Source organism: Spinacia oleracea, chromosome 6 (assembly GCF_020520425.1).
Source record: "Spinacia oleracea cultivar Varoflay chromosome 6, BTI_SOV_V1, whole genome shotgun sequence".
NCBI lineage: Eukaryota > Viridiplantae > Streptophyta > Magnoliopsida > Caryophyllales > Amaranthaceae > Spinacia > Spinacia oleracea.
The window spans coordinates 55,192,241-55,212,637 of record NC_079492.1 but is presented as its reverse complement, the minus strand read 5'-3'; the positions used below and the strand labels follow the sequence as shown (position 1 = coordinate 55,212,637).

The following is a 20,397-nucleotide window of genomic DNA, read 5'->3' as shown; positions in this document are numbered from 1 at the left end:
TGACAAATGTATCCTTGTGGGCTATCCAAAGGAAACAAAGGGGTATTACTTCTACAATACATCTGAGAACAAGGTGTTTGTTGCTCGAGATGGTGTCTTTTTGGAGAAAGATCACATTTCCAAAATGACAAGTGGGAGAAAAGTAGACCTCGAAGAAATTCGAGTCGAACAACAAACTCTAGAGAATGCTCAAGATGACATTCAGGATGAAACTCAGAGATCTTTAGAAGAATCTGGTGAGAATCATGGTCAATCTAGAAATGTTACCCCGCGTAGATCGCAAAGATATAGATCTCAACCGGAAAGGTACTTAGGTATTTTGACGAACGAGAGCTATGACGTTCTATTACTTGAAAGTGATGAACCTGCGACTTACAAACAAGCTATGACGAGCCCTAGCTACAAGCAATGGCAAGAAGCCATGCAATCTGAATTGGACTCCATGTCTGAAAACCAAGTATGGGATTTGGTCGATTTGCCATATGGCTATCAAGCCATTGGAAGCAAATGGGTTTTCAAACTGAAAAAGGACAAGGATGGGAAACTTGAAGTTTTCAAAGCTAGATTGGTTGCAAAAGGTTACAGACAAGTCCACGGTGTGGATTACGATGAAACTTTTTCACCAGTTGCAATGCTAAAGTCTATTCGGATAATGTTAGCAATCGCTGCATATTACGATTACGAAATATGGCAGATGGATGTCAAAACTGCTTTCTTAAACGGCGTTTTAACAGAAACTGTGTTTATGACACAGCCTGAAGGTTTTGAGGATCCAAAGAATGCTAAAAAGGTATGCAAGCTAAAGAAGTCAATCTACGGATTGAAGCAGGCATCCAGGAGCTGGAATATAGGTTTTGATGAAGCAGTCAGTGACTTTGGTTTCATCAAGAACGCAGACGAATCTTGTGTATACAAGAAGGTCAGTGGGAGCAAAATTGCTTTCCTAGTATTATATGTCGACGACATATTACTTATCGGAAATGACATTCCTATGTTGAACTCTATCAAGATTTGGCTTGGGAAATGTTTTTCGATGAAGGATCTAGGAGAAGCACAGTACATATTGGGCATCAAGATTTACAGAGATAGGTCTAAAAGGATGATTGGACTTAGTCAAAGCACTTATATCAATAAGGTGCTTGATAGGTTCAAGATGGCGGACTCCAAGCGAGGCTACCTACCCATGTCTCATGGAATGACTCTAAGCAAGACTCAGTGCCCAAAAACACATGATGAGCGTAGACGAATGAATGGGATTCCATATGCATCATTGATTGGTTCAATAATGTATGCTATGATATGTACACGCCCGGATGTTGCGTACGCACTCAGTGCTACGAGCAGATACCAGTCAGACCCAGGAGAGGCGCATTGGACTGCTGCCAAGAACATTCTGAAGTACCTGAAAAGGCACAAAGATGACTTCCTGGTCTATGGTGGAGATGATGAATTAATTGTTAAAGGCTATACAGACGCAAGTTTCCAAACCGACAAAGATGATTTCAGATCACAGTCTGGGTTTGTCTTCTGCCTCAACGGAGGAGCAGTAAGCTGGAAAAGTGCTAAGCAAAGCACCATTGCGGATTCTACAACTGAAGCGGAGTACATTGCTGCACATGAAGCAGCAAAGGAAGCTATATGGCTAAGGAAGTTCATAGGTGAACTTGGTGTAGTCCCCTCCATTAAAGGACCAATAGCCCTGTATTGTGACAATAACGGAGCTATTGCACAGGCAAAAGAGCCTAGACACCACCAGAGAGTCAAGCATGTACTTCGTAGATTTCACCTTCTACGAGAGTTCGTTGAAAGAAAAGAAGTCGAGATAAGCAAGATTGGAACTGATGACAACATATCAGATCCATTAACTAAACCTCTACCGCAAGCGAAGCACAACTCGCACACTGCAGCTATGGGAATCAAGCATATTGGAGAATGGCTTTGATGTCTCTGTTTAATGTTTTAAAGTTTTAGAGTTTAAATCTTTGTAAAAAATTATTGGTTAATCATTCACAATAAATGAAAAGAATTCATTTTTCCATTTAATTTGTGGTTTATTAAATGATGAGTCCCTTCAATTTGACGATATATTCAAGATAGACTGTCAGGACCAGTCCTGTGACTAAGAAATGTCTATCAAGTGAACTTGAATGTCAAAGGTTGAAAATGGTCCCTGATCGGAGTTTTCTATAAAACTGGACGCATAGAAAACGTTAGACGATTAGAATGCAAGATGACTAGTAGTTCTGTTTCTTGAACTATGTGGACATGGCAATGTCATAATCATTTGCATAGATACTTACTTTGGGAAGACTAGTATCGGACAAGACCTATGAAACTTTACTGTAAGAGATGAAAATCTGTCATAAGTAAATTTCATTAAATTATTAGACACTAAATCCTCAATACCTGAGTGATTTGAGATTACTTGTTTGAGAACTGGTTGCTTTGACGTTGACCAACCGTCGCACCGTAAAAGGAGGCTATAAAGGCAACGCTCAGGTAATCACCTATCAAACGAAGTCTAATCTCAAGATCGCAAGATTGGGATTGTCCTCCCATAAATCGGGATGAGATGCTTAAAAGTTGTACAAGGCCACTCGGAGAGCTAGAAACTGTGAAATGCATGGCCGTGCTCGGATGAATCATAGGCTATGATTATCTGTTTATTTGATCAGTTGAACTCTGAAACCGAGGAACACCTCTGGACATAATAAGGATGACAACTCTTACCTTATGTTCAAGAGCAAGCATCGAGCGACAAAGGAATTAGGAAATGCACACTTGTCCCTAAGGACAAGTGGGAGACTGAAGGAAATAATGCCCTTGGTCCAAGTATGCATTCTATGATAAGTCTAATAAATGCGGTTCAGTATTAATTAACAAGTTAATAATTCAGTCAGATCAAGTGAGCTGAATGCCTAGCTAGAGGCCGCTTCAGTTCAAGTGGAATTAATGATATTAATCCACAGCTTACTCTTGACTGAACCCGTAGGGTCACACAAATAGTACGTAAACGGATCAAGTATTTAATGGCATTAAATACTCCATCTATGAATATTCGGAATCGACGGATCTTGGTTTCAGTGGGAGCTGAGATCGTCACAAGCAAGAAATGAATACTCCGGAAACGATGATATTGCCGGAAACGGAAATATGGATCGTATCGGAAATATAAATATTCTCCAAGTCGTAGATGTTGCCGGAAACGGAAACATGGTACGTATCGGAAAATATTATCGGAAATGGAAATATTGCCAGAATCGGAAATATTGTCGGAAACGGAAATATTGTCAGAATCGGAAATATTATCGGAATCGGAAAATAATTCCGGAAACGGAAATATTAAATATTTGTTCGAAACGGAAATTAATTCCGGAGTCGGAAATATTAAATATTTTTCGTATCGGAAATGAATTCCGGAATCGGAAATTTAATCGGAAGCGTATCGTACGAATAAGCATCGGACGAGGCCTGCCGGACGAGGGCCCAGCACGAAGCCAGGCCATCGCCCAGCAAGCCAAGCGCGCCACACGAACAGCCAAGGCCACGCCAGGCCCAGCGCAAGGCCAGGCCCAGCAGGCCGTGGCAGCGCGCACAGTGCGCGCAGCGCGCGCAGGAGCTACGTGGGCTTGTAGCTCGCGTAGGCCTCGCTGCGTGGGCTGCTGCTCGCACGCACGCGCATGGGCGGCCCATCGTGGCTGCCGTGTGTGTGTGCGTAAGTGTTTGTGTTCATGCACGATTCCTAAAACATGCAGAGTTCGGTTAATGATTAAATTCCTAATTCTATTAGATAAATTAATTAAATTAGAGTTCTTGTAGGATTCTAGGTTTAATTAATTTGTATCTGAATAGGATTCCAATTCCCTTTCCATACCCCTATAAATATGTGGCCTGGGTTCACAATTTATAACGAGTTTCAAAGTATTCAAAGTGAGTTTTTGAGAGAAAAATTCAATCACACATCTTGCTCAAAAGTGCCGAAAATTCTAGTACCTTAAGGGCGATTCTAGTTGGTCAAGCTTAAGGCGGATCCGGACGTGCTGTGGACTATCTACGGAGGGACGACACTTGGAGTCTTAAAGACTTGTTCTTGTTCGGTTCGGGCGCAGTTAGGGAGGGCACGCAACAAAGAGTATGCATCTAAATTATGCTATATGATTATGTGTAAATAATATGTATTCCTGGGTTAATGGTTGTTTCCGCATGATTTATGTAATATCATATGTATCATAACCTAACAATTAGATACTCCATCTATGGATATTCGGAATCGACGGATCTTGGTTTCAGTGGGAGCTGAGATCGTCACAGGCAAGAAATGAATACTCCGGAAACGATGATATTGCCGGAAACGGAAATATGGATCGTATCGGAAATATAAATATTATCCAAGTCGTAGATGTTGCCGGAAACGGAAACATGGTACGTATCGGAAAATATTATCGGAAATGGAAATATTGCCAGAATCGGAAATATTGCCGGAAACGGAAATATTGTCAGAATCGGAAATATTTGTTCGAAACGGAAATTAATTCCGGAATCGAAAATATTAAATATTGTTCGTATCGGAAATATATTCCGGAATCGGGAATTTAATCGGAAGCGTATCGTACGAATAAGCATCGGACGAGGCCTGCCGGACGAGGGCCCAGCACGAAGCCAGGCCATCGCCCAGCAAGCCAAGCGCGCCACACGAACAGCCAAGGCCACGCCAGGCCCAGCGCAAGGCCAGGCCCAGCAGGAGGTGGCAGCGCGCATAGCGCGCGCAGCGCGCGCAGCTACGAGCAGTGGGCTTGTAGCTCGCCTGGGCCGTGCGGCCGTGTGGGCTGTGCGCGGGCATGGCCTGCACGCTTGCGGGTCATGCTCGCGTAAGTGTTTGTGTTCGCATACGAAACCTAAAACGTGCAGAGTTCGGTTAATGATTAAATTCCTAATTCTATTTGATAAATTAATTAAATAAGAGTTTTATTATAATTCTAATTTAATTAATTCGTATCCTAATAGGATTCCAATTCTCTTTCCTTACCCCTATAAATATGTGGCCTGGGTTCACAATTTATAACGAGTTTTCAAGTATTCAAAGTGAGTTTTTGAGAGAAAAATTCAGTTACACATCTTGCTCAAAAGTGCCGAAAATTCTAGTACCTTAAGTGTGATTCTAGTTGGTCAATCTTAAGGCGGATCCGGACGTGCTGTGGACTATCTACGGAGGGACGACACTTGGAGTCCTAAAGACTTGTTCTTGTTCGGTTCGGGCGCAGCTAGGGAAGGCACGCAACAAAGAGTATGCATCTAAATTATGCTATATGATTATGTGTAAATAATATGTATTCCTGGCTTAATGGTTGTTTCCGCATGATTTATGTATTGTCATATGTATCATAACCTAACAGTGGTATCACGAGCCCCTTATTATTTTCATAATCTAAATTGCATGAACATGGTTAAATATTACAAATTTGCAAGAATTAAAAGGGGTGATTAATTTTCGTAATTGTTAATTAATTGCAAATTGCGTTTATTTAATTATACGTACGCAGTTTTTCGGCAGTTTCTTCGTTACTCATCCAAATCGAGTGATTTTTGTGTCAATTCCGCATGTAAAAGGCATTCTAAAATTTTGACAAAAAATAAATATTTTTCTGCCGAACCCAGAATTCTCAAATTCGAAGCCTAACTATGACTTTTCGAAGGTTTTAGTTTTTCGAATGCAAAATTTCGTAAATTTAAGATGTTAAATTAAATATTTGCGATTCTTGTTGATAAATCTTGAATTTTTGATTGACCTACTGTATATGTTTAACAAGTTTGAATGCCTAGCCTTGTTAATTATGCAATCTAATTTGTAATTATGATTAATTTGTTGAAAATTAGAATAATTTAGAATTAATTTGATTTTCATAATTAATTATAATTTAATTAGAAACCTATGATTAAAAACCACCATAAAAATTGTAAATTTATGATAAATTTTAAATTTTTATGACCTAGACTTGAATCCATGTAAATCGGAAATCAATTGAATAATAAATTTTCGATTTTTCGCCCTAAAATTATGAAATTAATATTATTTATTAATTTGTCATTAATTTTAAATATAAATTTTAAATTTTTATGCGATTTGTTCATATAACTTGCACGCACAAAGCAATGGACGCTTCGTGTTACCCTTAAGGGGTGTTGTATAGTGCGGGCATGCGACGACGAGCAAGGGAGCTCGTCGCCCGTGCGGCACGAATGCAATGAGCAAGGGCGTGGTGCACGAGCACAAGGCAGCAGCCCTGCCTTGTGTCGTGGGCCACGAGCTATGAACAAATGGGCATGGGCGAAAGGCAAGCCAAGGCAGTCGCGTGTGGGCAGCAAGCGAGCTGCGCCACAACGCGCACTGCCTCGCGCAAGAGCGCGCAGCCTCGCGCGCAGCGAGCGCAAGCTCACGTGCCACGAGCGCTGCGCCCAGCGTTGATTGCGCGCGATGGCTCGAGCGCACAGCGAGCGATGGCTCGCGCGCACAGCGAGCGATGGCTCGCGCGCACAGCGAGCGATGGCTCGCGCGCACAGCGAGCAATGGCTCGCGCGCACAGCGAGCGATGGCTCGCGCGCAGCGAGCGCTGGCGAGCGCGCACAGCGAGCGATGGCTCGCGTGCGTCGAGCGCTGGCTCGCGTGCGTCGAGCGCTGGCGCGCGCGCAGCGAGCACCATAGCGTGCGATGGCTTGCGATGGAAGATGCAGCAGCTATGCGACGAGCGCATGGGCTTCGCGCACATGGCCAGCGATGGCTGTGTGCGTGCGGCCCATGGGCGTGCGATGCGTAGGGTGTTTGCGTTGCGATTAGATCGTTTTGAATGTTTAATTTGAAATTTTTCAGTTTACGTAATTTTAATTAATTTTAAAATTAATAATTTAAATTATTTTCTTGGATTTTAATTTTGAATATTGTAATTATAATAAATTTTATTTATTCTAATTATTTTACTAAAATTAAAATCATGAATTAATTTAAATACGACTGAAATTAAATTAAACTTTTGGATTCAATTATAAATTTATATGAGCTTTAAATTTTAATTAAATTTGTATGTTTCCGGTTAGACTTGAAATACATTTTTATGTTTAAAATTAGTAAAGCATATGAATTTATTGGTTTAAGTGGGAGCCCTTTTAGTCATAAAACTCTTGATTAGGTCTACAAATCCTTAAGGTTAAAACAACTTGATTAGAATTAATAAGGACTGAATAATTGGTAGATTATTGGTGCCCTTGATTAATTGCTGCAAATGTTTACGTGATGCATAATGTGTTTTACTAACCAGCTATGTGGGCCATTCATGATAATGAATGGGTGAATGGTATATATTGTATATGTACTGTTTTGCAGGTTATGAAGTGACTAGTATGGCCCAAATAGGATAGAAAATATGGTCTGCGTACCATTAATTTGAATGTAATTGGTCTAAAGTACCAAAGTTATTTTTCAATTCAAATATGGTCTGCGTACCATCAAATAGTTGTAATTAGTTATAGCTTATCCTATTTGAAGAAAATGGTGCCTCCCACGGAGATTTTCAAGACGGACTTTGAAGTTAAAGCTTCAAGATGAAGTCGGGCCATACTAGATCACATTTATCTTATGCATGTTTTAAGTTATTTATTGCTTTTAAATATGTCTTAAAATGCATGAGATCAAAAGCTTGATTATGTTGTATGATTAAGGATTTTAGTTCACTTAAAATCTAACCAACATAGTAAGAGCCTTAAGTTCCAAACTTAAAAATTGAGTTAAAAGGTGCCATGCCAAAATATACACTTGCTTGGATATCCTTTACATCAATCTAGTAATAGTTTTCGCTCAGCGAGGTGTTACTTATTGGTCCTAAAGGGGCAAGGTACACAAATAATTGTGAGTACATGTTAGTTTTGGTGAAGCTCAACGATATAAGTAAGGAGTCATTTTATGTCGTGGCAAAATCGATAGGTTTACCTAATAAGTTCTTAGACGTACCTATCAACCAAGAATAGTTTCTAGACTATTAGCAAAAGGCTTTTGCTTACCTAAGATGTTCTAGGATTAAGTCGACAAACTGTGCTTAGTTCTTCAATGATTTTAGGATCTTGGAATCATTTTATTCACACCTGCCGGAACACATAACTTGAATAAAATGCTTAATAAACATTGAATTATGCATGTATGCTAGAATTTAAGTTTATTAAGAGAAACTGTGAATGGTTATTTATTTGTTTATTCTTTTCAATTGTAGTTTTTAATATGGCAAACAACAATCAAAACATCATCATGGGTTCTGAGCTTATGGTCAAGCTGAACCTGGCAAATTTTCTTGAATGGGAAGCTAAGCTAGTTGAAATAGTCAAACTCAATGGACTTGAGTATGTACTGTCACATCCCATGCCAAGCTACTATGCCAGAGACATGACCCCTGAGAGATTTTACGCCTGGGATGCGGATCTCAAAAAGGTTATGAGTCACATGCTGAACAATATCCCTGATGATTGGGCTAAAAGGTTTGTAGCTTATGAACCTTTTACGCTCATCAAGAATCTGAGGGATATCTGTCGTGGAAGCACGGAGGACAGGGACCTGAACGTCCATGAGTTGATTGAATCAATGTCTGGTCTAAAGGTTAGTTCTCCCAACAGGTGTTATAGGATGGAAGTCCAAGAAACACATGTTCAGCTCCTTCGCACAAAACAGAGGGTAGGCGTCCCACTGAGGTTCCATGTGGATCTTATGCGTTCATACTTTGATCGCCTAAGTCTACTAGGAACACCAATAAGCGAAAGGATGGCAGTCTCTATCTTGCTCAATTCACTACACAGTGGGTTTGGTCGCTTCAAGCAACTATACCTAAGTGAACCAAGAGAAGAAACAGTTGCAGAATTTGTTCACCTTGTCAGAAAGGCTGAAATAATACTGGACTGTGAAGCCAAAGATTTACTCAAGGCTAGAAGGAGACCGTTCAAGAAAGGTGGAAATTCCAAGGGCAATGCTAAATTAAAGCAGGACAAGTCTACATCAAGCTGTCTTTATTGTGATGGAATAGGCCATTACAAAAGAGAATGTCCAAAGCTAAAGGAAGATCAGAAGAACGGAACAGTCGTTCCATCTTCAGGTATTTTCGTTATAGACTGTATACTTGCTAATTCAACTTCTTGGGTATTAGATACAGGTTGTGGCTCACACTTATGTTCCAATCCACAGGGACTAAGAAGAAGTAGAAAGTTAAGCAAGGGTGAAGTCGACCTACGAGTGGGAAATGGAGCACGGATTGCTGCATTAGCTGTAGGAACTTACTATTTGTCGTTGCCCTCCGGGCTAGTTTTGGAACTGGAAGAATGTTTCCATGTTCCAAGTCTTACTAAAAACATCATTTCAGTTTCTTGCTTAGATGCTAAGGGATTTTCCTTTTTAATAAAAGACAATAGTTGTTCGTTTTATTTTAAAGAGATGTTTTATGGATCTGCTAGATTAGTCAATGGACTTTATTTATTAGATCACGACAAACAAGTATATAACATAAATACCAAAAAGGCCAAAAAGGATGATTCAGATCTCACCTATCTGTGGCATTGTCGATTAGGCCATACAAACTTGAAACGCTTAGAAAGACTTCAAAAGGAAGGAATTCTAGAACCATTTGACTTAGAGGATTATGGTAAATGCGAATCATGTTTACTTGGCAAAATGACAAAGCAACCTTTCTCTAAAGTTGGAGAAAGAGCAAATGAACTATTGGGTTTAATCCATACAGATGTATGTGGACCAATGAGTACAAATGCTAGAGGTGGTTTCAGCTACTTTATCACTTTCACTGATGACTTCAGTAGGTATGGTTATGTCTACCTAATGAAGCATAAGTCTGAATCCTTTGACAAATTCAAGGAATTTCAGAGTGAAGTAGAGAATCAATTAGGCAAGAAGATTAAGGGACTGCGGTCTGATAGAGGCGGTGAATATCTGAGCTATGAATTTGATGACCATCTGAAAGAATGTGGAATTCTATCAGAATTGACTCCTCCTGGAACACCACAATGGAACGGTGTGTCGGAACGGAGGAACAGAACCTTGCTAGACATGGTCAGGTCAATGATGGGTCAGGCCGAACTTCCATTAGAATTTTGGGGACATGCACTAAATACAGCTGCACTCACTATAAATAGAGCTCCGTCTAAAGCTGTTGAAAAGACTCCATACGAATTATGGTTTGGAAAGCCTCCAAATGTGTCTTTTCTTAAGATTTGGGGATGTGAAGTATACGTCAAGCGATTAATTTCAGACAAACTTCATCCAAAATCTGACAAATGTATCCTTGTGGGCTATCCAAAGGAAACAAAGGGGTATTACTTCTACAATACATCTGAGAACAAAGTGTTTGTTGCTCGAGATGGTGTCTTTTTGGAGAAAGATCACATTTCCAAAATGACAAGTGGGAGAAAAGTAGACCTCGAAGAAATTCGAGTCGAACAACAAACTCTAGAGAATGCTCAAGATGACATTCAGGATGAAACTCAGAGATCTTTAGAAGAATCTGGTGAGAATCATGGTCAATCTAGAAATGTTACCCCGCGTAGATCGCAAAGATATAGATCTCAACCGGAAAGGTACTTAGGTATTTTGACGAACGAGAGCTATGACGTTCTATTACTTGAAAGTGATGAACCTGCGACTTACAAACAAGCTATGACGAGCCCTAGCTCCAAGCAATGGCAAGAAGCCATGCAATCTGAATTGGACTCCATGTCTGAAAACCAAGTATGGGATTTGGTCGATTTGCCAGATGGCTACCAAGCAATTGGAAGCAAATGGGTTTTCAAACTGAAAAAGGACAAGGATGGGAAACTTGAAGTTTTCAAAGCTAGATTGGTTGCAAAAGGTTACAGGCAAGTCCACGGTGTGGATTACGATGAAACCTTTTCACCAGTTGCAATGCTAAAGTCTATTCGGATAATGTTAGCAATCGCTGCATATTACGATTACGAAATATGGCAGATGGATGTCAAAACTGCTTTCTTAAACGGCGTTTTAACAGAAACTGTGTTTATGACACAGCCTGAAGGTTTTGAGGATCCAAAGAATGCTAAAAAGGTATGCAAGCTAAAGAAATCAATCTACGGATTGAAGCAGGCATCCAGGAGCTGGAACATACGTTTTGATGAAGCAGTCAAGGACTTTGGTTTCATCAAGAACGCGGACGAATCTTGTGTATACAAGAAGGTCAGTGGGAGAAAAATTGCTTTCCTAGTATTATATGTCGACGACATATTACTTATCGGAAATGACATTCCTATGTTGAACTCTGTCAAGATTTGGCTTGGGAAATGTTTTTTGATGAAGGATCTAGGAGAAGCACAGTACATATTGGGCATCAAGATTTACAGAGATAGATCTAAAAGGATGATTGGACTTAGTCAAAGCACTTATATCAATAAGGTGCTTGATAGGTTCAAGATGGCGGACTCCAAGCGAGGCTACCTACCCATGTCTCATGGAATGACTCTAAGCAAGACTCAGTGCCCAAAAACACTTGATGAGCGTAGACGAATGAATGGGATTCCATATGCATCATTGATTGGTTCAATAATGTATACTATGATATGTACACGCCCGGATGTTGCGTACGCACTCAGTGCTACGAGCAGATACCAGTCAGACCCAGGAGAGGCGCATTGGACTGCTGCCAAGAACATTCTGAGGTACCTGAAAAGGCACAAAGATGACTTCCTGGTCTATGGTGGAGATGATGAATTAATTGTTAAAGGCTATACGGACACAAGTTTCCAAACCGACAAAGATGATTTCAGATCACAGTCTGGGTTTGTCTTCTGCCTCAATGGAGGAGCAGTAAGCTGGAAAAGTGCTAAGCAAAGCACCATTGCGGATTCTACAACTGAAGCGGAGTACATTGCTGCACATGAAGCAGCAAAGGAAGCTATATGGCTAAGGAAGTTCATAGGTGAACTTGGTGTAGTCCCCTCCATTAAAGGACCAATAGCCCTGTATTGTGACAATAACGGAGCTATTGCACAGGCAAAGGAGCCTAGACACCACCAGAGAGTCAAGCATGTACTTCGTAGATTTCACCTTCTACGAGAGTTCGTTGAAAGAAAAGAAGTCGAGATAAGCAAAATTGGAACTGATGACAACATATCAGATCCATTAACTAAACCTCTGCCGCAGGCGAAGCACAACTCGCACACTGCAGCTATGGGAATCAAGCATATTGGAGAATGGCTTTGATGTCTCTATTTAATGTTTTAAAGTTTTAGAGTTTAAATCTTTGTAAAACATTATTGGTTAATCATTCACAATAAATGAAAAGAATTCATTTTTCCATTTAATTTGTGGTTTATTAAATGATGAGTCCCTTCAATTTGACGATATATTCAAGATAGACTGTCAGGACCAGTCCTGTGACTAAGAAATGTCTATCAAGTGAACTTGAATGTCAAAGGTTGAAAATGGTCCCTAGTCGGAGTTTTCTATAAAATTGGACGCATAGAAAACGTTAGACGATTAAGAATGCAAGATGACTAGTAGTTCTGTTTCTTGAACTATGTGGACATGGCAATGTCATAATCATTTGCATAGATACTTACTTTGGGAAGACTAGTATCGGACAAGACCTATGAAACTTTACTGTAAGAGATGAAAATCTATCATAAGTAAATTTCATTAAATTATTAGACACTAAATCCTCAATACCTGAGTGATTTGAGATTACTTGTTTGAGAACTGGTTGCTTTGACGTTGACCAACCGTCGCACCGTAAAAGGAGGCTATAAAGGCAACTCTCAGGTAATCACCTATCAAACGAAGTCTAATCTCAAGATCGCAAGATTGGGATTGTCCTCCCATAAATCGGGATGAGATGCTTAAAAGTTGTACAAGGCCACTCGGAGAGCTAGAAACTGTGAAATGCATGGCCGTGCTCGGATGAATCATAGGCTATGATTATCTGTTTATTTGATCAGTTGAACTCTGAAACCGAGAAACACCTCTGGACATAATAAGGATGACAACTCTTACCTTATGTTCAAGAGCAAGCATCGAGCGACAAAGGAATTAGGAAATGCACACTTGTCCCTAAGGACAAGTGGGAGACTGAAGGAAATAATGCCCTTGGTCCAAGTATGCATTCTATGTTAAGTCTAATAAATGCGGTTCAGTATTAATTAACAAGTTAATAATTCAGTGAGATCAAGTGAACTGAATGCCTAGCTAGAGGCCGCTTCAGTTCAAGTGGAATTAATGATATTAATCCACAGCTTACTCTTGACTGAACCCGTAGGGTCACACAAATAGTACGTAAACGGATCAAGTATTTAATGGCATTAGATACTCCATCTATGGATATTCGGAATCGACGGATCTTGGTTTCAGTGGGAGCTGAGATCGTCACAGGCAAGAAATGAATACTCCGGAAACGATGATATTGCCGGAAACGGAAATATGGATCGTATCGGAAATATAAATATTATCCAAGTCGTAGATGTTGCCGGAAACGGAAACATGGTACGTATCGGAAAATATTATCGGAAATGGAAATATTGCCAGAATCGGAAATATTGCCGGAAACGGAAATATTGTCAGAATCGGAAATATTATCGGAATCGGAAAATAATTCCGGAAACGGAAATATTAAATATTTGTTCGAAACGGAAATTGATTCCGGAATCGGAAATATTAAATATTGTTCGTATCGGAAATGAATTCCGGAACCGGGAATTTAATCGGAAGCGTATCGTACGAATTAGCATCGGACGAGGCCTGCCGGACGAAGGCCCAGCACGAAGTCGGGCCATCGCCCAGCAAGCCAAACGCGCGCCCAGCCAAGGCAGCGCCCAGGCCCACCGCAAGGCAGGCCCAGCGCGCGCCAAGGCCATGGCCTCGCTGCGTGGGCTGCTGCTCGCACGCACACGCATGGGCGGCCCTCGTGGCTGCCGTGTGTGTGTGAGTTTGTGTTCATGCATGATTCCTAAAACTATTAGAGTTAGTATATGATTAAATTCCTATTCCTAAAAGGATAAATTAATTAATTAGAGTTCTTGTAGGATTCTAAGTTTAATTAATTCGCATCCTACTAGGATTCCAATTCCCTTTCCATAACTCTATAAATACGTGCCTAGGGTCACATATTTTAGATGATGATTCAAGTATTCAAAGTGAGTTTTGAGAGAAAAATTCAGCCATATTTCTTACCTAAGAGTGCCGAAAATTCTAGTACCTTAAGGGCGATTCTAGTTGGTCAATCTTAAGGCGGATCCGGACGTTCTGTGGACTATCTACGGAGGGACGACACTTGGAGTCCTAAAGACTTGTTCTTGTTCGGTTCGGGCGCAGCTAGGGAAGGCACGCAACAAAGAGTATGCATCTAAATTATGCTATATGATTATGTGTAAATAATATGTATTCCTGGCTTAATGGTTGTTTCCGCATGATTTATGTATTGTCATATGTATCATAACCTAACATTTTCATCATGCAACCTCGCTTAGCACCTTTTCTGCCATAATGCTTTACTAAATCTTGAACCACCATGATATTATGGACAATGTATCTGCCATGAACGAACCCCCCTTGATTTTCCAGAATGAGATCTGGTAAAACTTGTCTAAGTCTACCACACAAAACCTTGGTAACACATTTATACAAGGTGTTGCAACAGGAGATAGGTCTGAATTCACTCACATTCTTGGGACACTTGGTCTTGGGAATGAGAGTTATGACTGTGTGATTGAGCTCTATCAGTAATTTTCCATGTTGCAGAATATCAAGAACAGCACCTGTAACTTCATCTCCAACTATGTTCCAAGTATCCTTATAAAAGTAAGTTCCAAACCCATCTGGACCTGGTGCCTTTCTGCCAGGAATTGAAAAAAGGGCTTCTTTCACTTCAGCAGCAGTATAAGGGGCAATAAGAATAGCTTTGTGAGCTTCAGTAACCAAAGGACCTGTTTGAACCACATGGCTCAACACAGACTTCCTATTAGAATGAGTGGTACCCAATAATGCAGTGTAATAATCCAAAAAGGCTTGTGACACATCAGCAGGGTTGTCCTTCCAATCTCCATTCATATCAAAAATACTGTAAACTTAATTCTGACTGTTCCTAGCCTTGATGCTTTGGTGAAAAAGAGCAGTGTTCTCATCACCATCTTTAATCCAAGCAGCTTTAGACTTTGTCTCAAAAAATCCACATAAGCTCAATGTTTGATCTTGTACTCCTGAACTGCCTGTAATTCTGCATCAGCCAAAGAAATATCATCTGTATGTTGATGCATAGCATTCTGTGCTTCTAGCATGGCATTGTATGCCTGAAGATCAGCAGCTTGAATATCATTGAAACAACCTTGTTCAATTCCTTAAGTGCAATTTTCACCCTTTTCAGCTTATGGACCACACAATACATCTTACTACCCTGCACTTGACTATCCCATTGAGTTTGGATCATACTCCTAAATTGAGAAGCAGTTATCCACATAGTAAAGTATTTGAAGGGATTTTTCCCTCCTGAGCTCCTGGGATAGACTGTCAACACACCAGGGGCGTGATCAAAATAACCCTCAGTCATAAAACACACCTCAGCAGAACCATAGATACTTTGCCATTTAGGATTTGCCATCACCCTATCTAGCTTAGAAAACACTCTGGATGCACCATGCTGTTTATTATTCCAAGTGTAAAAGTTGCCCACACTTTTAATATCTTCCATTTCACAGTGCTGCATACACTCACACATATCAACAATTTCAGTGTGTCTAACAATAGAACCTATCCTTTCTTCCATATTCATAACACAATTAAAGTCTCCACACAAGATCCAAGGCTCTTGAGTATTCAGACTTTTCAAATCCTTCCACAATTCTAACCTGCTATGACTATCATTAAAAGCATAAATGAAAGTGCAGAAAAAACCAAAATTACCACTCACTGGTTGAACAAAACAATGAATGAGCTGACTGGTAACAGCCTGAATGTTCACAGAGAAACTTCCAGGATTCCAGGCAACAATAATTCTCCCTCCTTTATGGTAACTAGCATTACTGGTAAAGCACCAGTTTGAGAAAATCCTTTGGTAAAGCTTCCCTAAATTGGGCAGCTTAACCTTATGCTCTAGGAGTCCAACTAAACCCACATGATACCTATGAAGAAATTGCCTCACAGTATCTTGCTTCTGAGTCAAGTTGATACCCCTAACATTCCAAGCTACAATTCTATCCATATGATTTGGAAGAGTTCTCTCTTCCAGTGCTGACATCCTCTAGATCATCACCTCTATCCAAGCCTGCAGTACTACAGACACTGTGTGCATCTTCATCCAAACTCTGAAAGTGGTTTGCAACTGAAACAGGAGCTAGACTAGTAGGTCTGACCCTTATTGGCCTAAGAGTTCTTTGGAAACCCTCCTGATCTACATCTGGTTCAGGTACAATCACTGCTGGTTGTGGAATCATTGGCTGTTGTTTCTTCTGCACCCATATTTTCTTAGGCTTAGCATGCCTACAATCAATAGTCAGATGACCAACTTGCTTGCAGTTAGTACAAACAGTTGGCCTCCATTCATAAGTAACAGGAACCTAAATCAATTCATTGTGTTCATTCATGAAAGATATTTGATCAGGTAAAGATTTAGAAATAGGCATATCAACCAAAACCCTAGCAAACTGGAGTTTATCTCTACTCACAGTAGCAGAGTCCCTCTTGATTGGTGTACATAGTTGACTCACAATTTTGAACATGGACTTTTCACCCCAGTATTTGAAGTTCAGTCTTAACTGAATCCAAATAGGAACAGATTTGAGATCTTCCTTCTCCATGTCCATGTCCACAGTCCATGGTTTCACAACCATTGGCTTATTATCAAAAAAATAATGACCAGAGGTCACATTGTCCCTCATGTCCATTGTGAGAAATCGAACTAGGAATACCCCCTTCTTCACTAACACCACATTATCCACATTATACTTTTTCCAGATCCTTCTAATGAACCCTTCCATCACATGAATTGGGGGGTTAGCACCCACAACATAGCATATGATCGAAGAATTCCAAAAATCCAACTCCTCCTGTATGTCATCAATCTCAATCTGAACAGGGCTAGCAGGGGTGATTACAGGATTCAATTCATTTACATCATCATCAGCATTACTATAAGCATCTATACTACTAACATGATCATTCGCAACTTCATCAAACTGCTGTAAAATTGGTACAGGAATCATACCAATAGCAACATTTCGAGTATTGCTCACCATATTAGCAGATTGATGAATTGATTGCATCCATTCATTGAATGAGTGCCTCATTTATGACCGAGCTTGCAGATGTTCCAATCCAGACCTAGGTGTGAGAATCTCATTCTCAGCTGACAAATCCAACGCTTCCACCCCCAAAATCTCATCAATCGATCGAGTTTTGAGGGCTTGAGAATCCGATGAGGGGCCTCGTGGCTTCTGCTTTGCATTGCCATGCTTGCTTACTTGCGATTTACTCCCAGATTTCCTTGCCATGGTAGCAGTGCAATGGAGAAACCATGCACCGTGGGAAACTTGGGGAAAAGGCAAGTTTCTCTCTCGCTTCTCTCTAGAGTTGCTCGTTGTTGTTATTTAATTTTAATCAAATGATTACATTCAACAATTATACATTACGTATAAGTTATCAAATAGTTATACTTTCATTTCTAATCAAATAGTTACAATTTGTCATTCCCTCTCTTTCACCAAAAAATATTGTATAGTTCCATTTTCAATAATCACATAATTTCTTATATTTATTGTTCTTTTATCACAATATGTCATCATATTCTTTTACCCTATGAGTGTCACTTGTCTTATTTGGGTGCAACATGCTTATTGCGTATATTTTTTCATATCGACGAATTGCAATTTACAACTGTAATTAGTTCAGATAATTACGTTATGATAAGTGAGATTAAAATTAATAACACGTCTCCAAAGACCGTGTTATGTTATCCACTTTAATTAATTTTAGGGCCCATAAGTTCAGAGAGGTGCATACAAGAGTTGATAGGTTAAGATGTTCAGATATATGCAAATTGATAGTGTGTCTCTCTATCAGGTGTTACGTTGTTGAAACTTGTAGACGGAATGGTCATTTTCCTTGTATTTTGATTAGCCGACACCTAGATAATAGCCCCTTTATATTTTAGCCATAATACATTGTCACCTAAATAAGTACTCCATGTCTCCATTGATATTTGATAGTGTTGGGATTATAAATAAAAATAATAATTAAAAAGCTAAGTACGGAGTACTATATTTAGTATTTTAGTATAACTCATTTGTTGATTAAAATAACTTTTTAATAGTCCTAATCTCGAGTAGGGGGAAAGGATAAAAAATTTATCTCCGAGTAGAAAGTGTGTTTATCTAAAACAATGCTTTAACAAATATGATTGATTTTTTTTTTTTTTTAACAAGTTCTTTTGCATAAAATTACTTAACAAATATAATTGGTTATTTTTTTTTTATACTCACTCATTTTTTACCTATCTATCATATTTTATCAATATTTTATTATATTCACGTTTTCATTTATACAAATTACTGATTTTGTCTTAATATTTTTTCATATAATAATCGTATAAATCATTTTGAAACAGAATAGTTATAGATATAGACTAGATTATGTCCCGTGCATGCACGGATATTTTAAAATTATTGTTTGACCATATTTTTTATAAAATATTTCTTCTCTTAAACATAATGCATAATTAATAAATCTTGAACATATTCATATTTAATCATCTGATGTGAAACTTTACGTATTACATATTGTATATGCATAATATGCTAATTTGATCAAAATATTGATTAAATGTATTTTCTATTATTGATATACCGATTGACAGAAATATTTCAATATAATGTTAAGCAAGTTATTATGTGGTATTTATTATCGTCTTATTTAGTAAGCCAATATTTTATTTCCATACATAAATCATTGATAAAAACTGTTAAAAACTAAATACATAAATAAATGAGATATATTTTAGGAAGTAGGCTTTTGGCGGGAAAAAATTGCACCAGGAAGTGACATGTGTCATTTCTGGTGTCTCTTTTAGTATATAGTAATAGATACTCTGTAACATACTGGTAATTTATAAAAGTAAAAGATTAACCGATAAGACCAAATGGGCCGTTTTTTTTTTAATCTTGTTAGTGGAAAGACAAAGTCCTTGACGTGGAAGGAAAAGGTGTACGCTCCTACACAAACAAGGAGTAACAAGTGTAAAGAAGAAAGAGAAAGAACAATATGCCCGAAAAAGCAATGACAAAAGTAAAAATAGAAAACGGTCAATTTAACGAATGAAGGGAGCGTTAACCGCGGGGGTTGTGTTGCAGGATCCAGAGACTCCGGGAATAAGGTGGCGCGGGTCCATGCACGATGCACGTGCTCTCGCCCCCCCTTTATACTAGAATGCCGACCATTTTGTATGCCAGCAGAGTATGCGCACACTTGTACTACTTGCTGCTTGCTACTCTCAAAAGATATTCAAAATGCACTTTTCTTTTTCTTTTTCCTTGTTTTTTTTTAATTTTTTAAACGGAAAAGTGTAGAACTGAACTATATTGATCATATTTCCTTCTACGCTGCTAGCCCCACCACTTGCACTAATTTGGAGTCATTGCTCCGGAAAATTGATTTTGGTACGACTCAGTTTTAGTTTGACACTGCTTTTCGTGAGTTGATAAATATAAGAGCTATTAAAAATGGAATTGTGACTTTTAAAAAATACGGCCGGAAGTAATAATTATGACACCTAAAAATATGTTAGAAGTAATTTTTTGTGCTTTTATAGAGAGTGCTAAAATAAATTCTCGTCCAGACATGTGTGGACAATGGAAAATCTTTGTAATAATACGTGCGAAATATTTGTTTCTCTGTTAAGTTTTTCCTCAACTTATTTTCACTTATTTAGGTATAATATGTCCAATAGTTATGATAATTAAGTTTGAATAAGTTAAGTTTAAGATTAATAAGTTCAAATCAATAAGTTGATTTTACGAATGATAAATTTAAATCAAATAATTATATATGGATTTATTGATATTACTTCCTCCATTCCATAATAATGTTCCAATTCAGAATATTGACATTAATAATATTTAACAAAAATATATATTTATGCGGGGTCTTGTTTGATTCGTCTCAATGATTACTTTAATTTTATAATTTTTTTTTAATATTTTGTATGTAATTAGAGATAAAAATGATATAAAATGTGCATTGACAAGCGTGTAAAGTAGAAATTAGAAAATTATTATGGAATGGAAAGAGTATAAGTTTATATATAATAAGTTCAAATAATATAACTCATGGACTAATAACTTTAGATAAGATAAGTTATATCCTAATAAGTT

General features: G+C 38.8%; 1 protein-coding gene across 1 annotated transcript; it reads right to left on the bottom strand.

Annotated features, from left to right (window-relative positions):
* Positions 1–15,106: 15,106 nt before the first annotated feature.
* LOC130463164 (uncharacterized) lies at positions 15,107–17,319 on the bottom strand. The gene is made up of 4 exons (XM_056832213.1): positions 16,699–17,319; positions 16,270–16,590; positions 15,328–16,187; positions 15,107–15,254 (listed from the first exon to the last, which is right to left on the bottom strand). Exons 1-4 carry the CDS (start codon positions 17,317–17,319, stop codon positions 15,107–15,109), a joined length of 1,950 nt encoding a protein of 649 aa, XP_056688191.1.
* Positions 17,320–20,397: the final 3,078 nt, after the last annotated feature.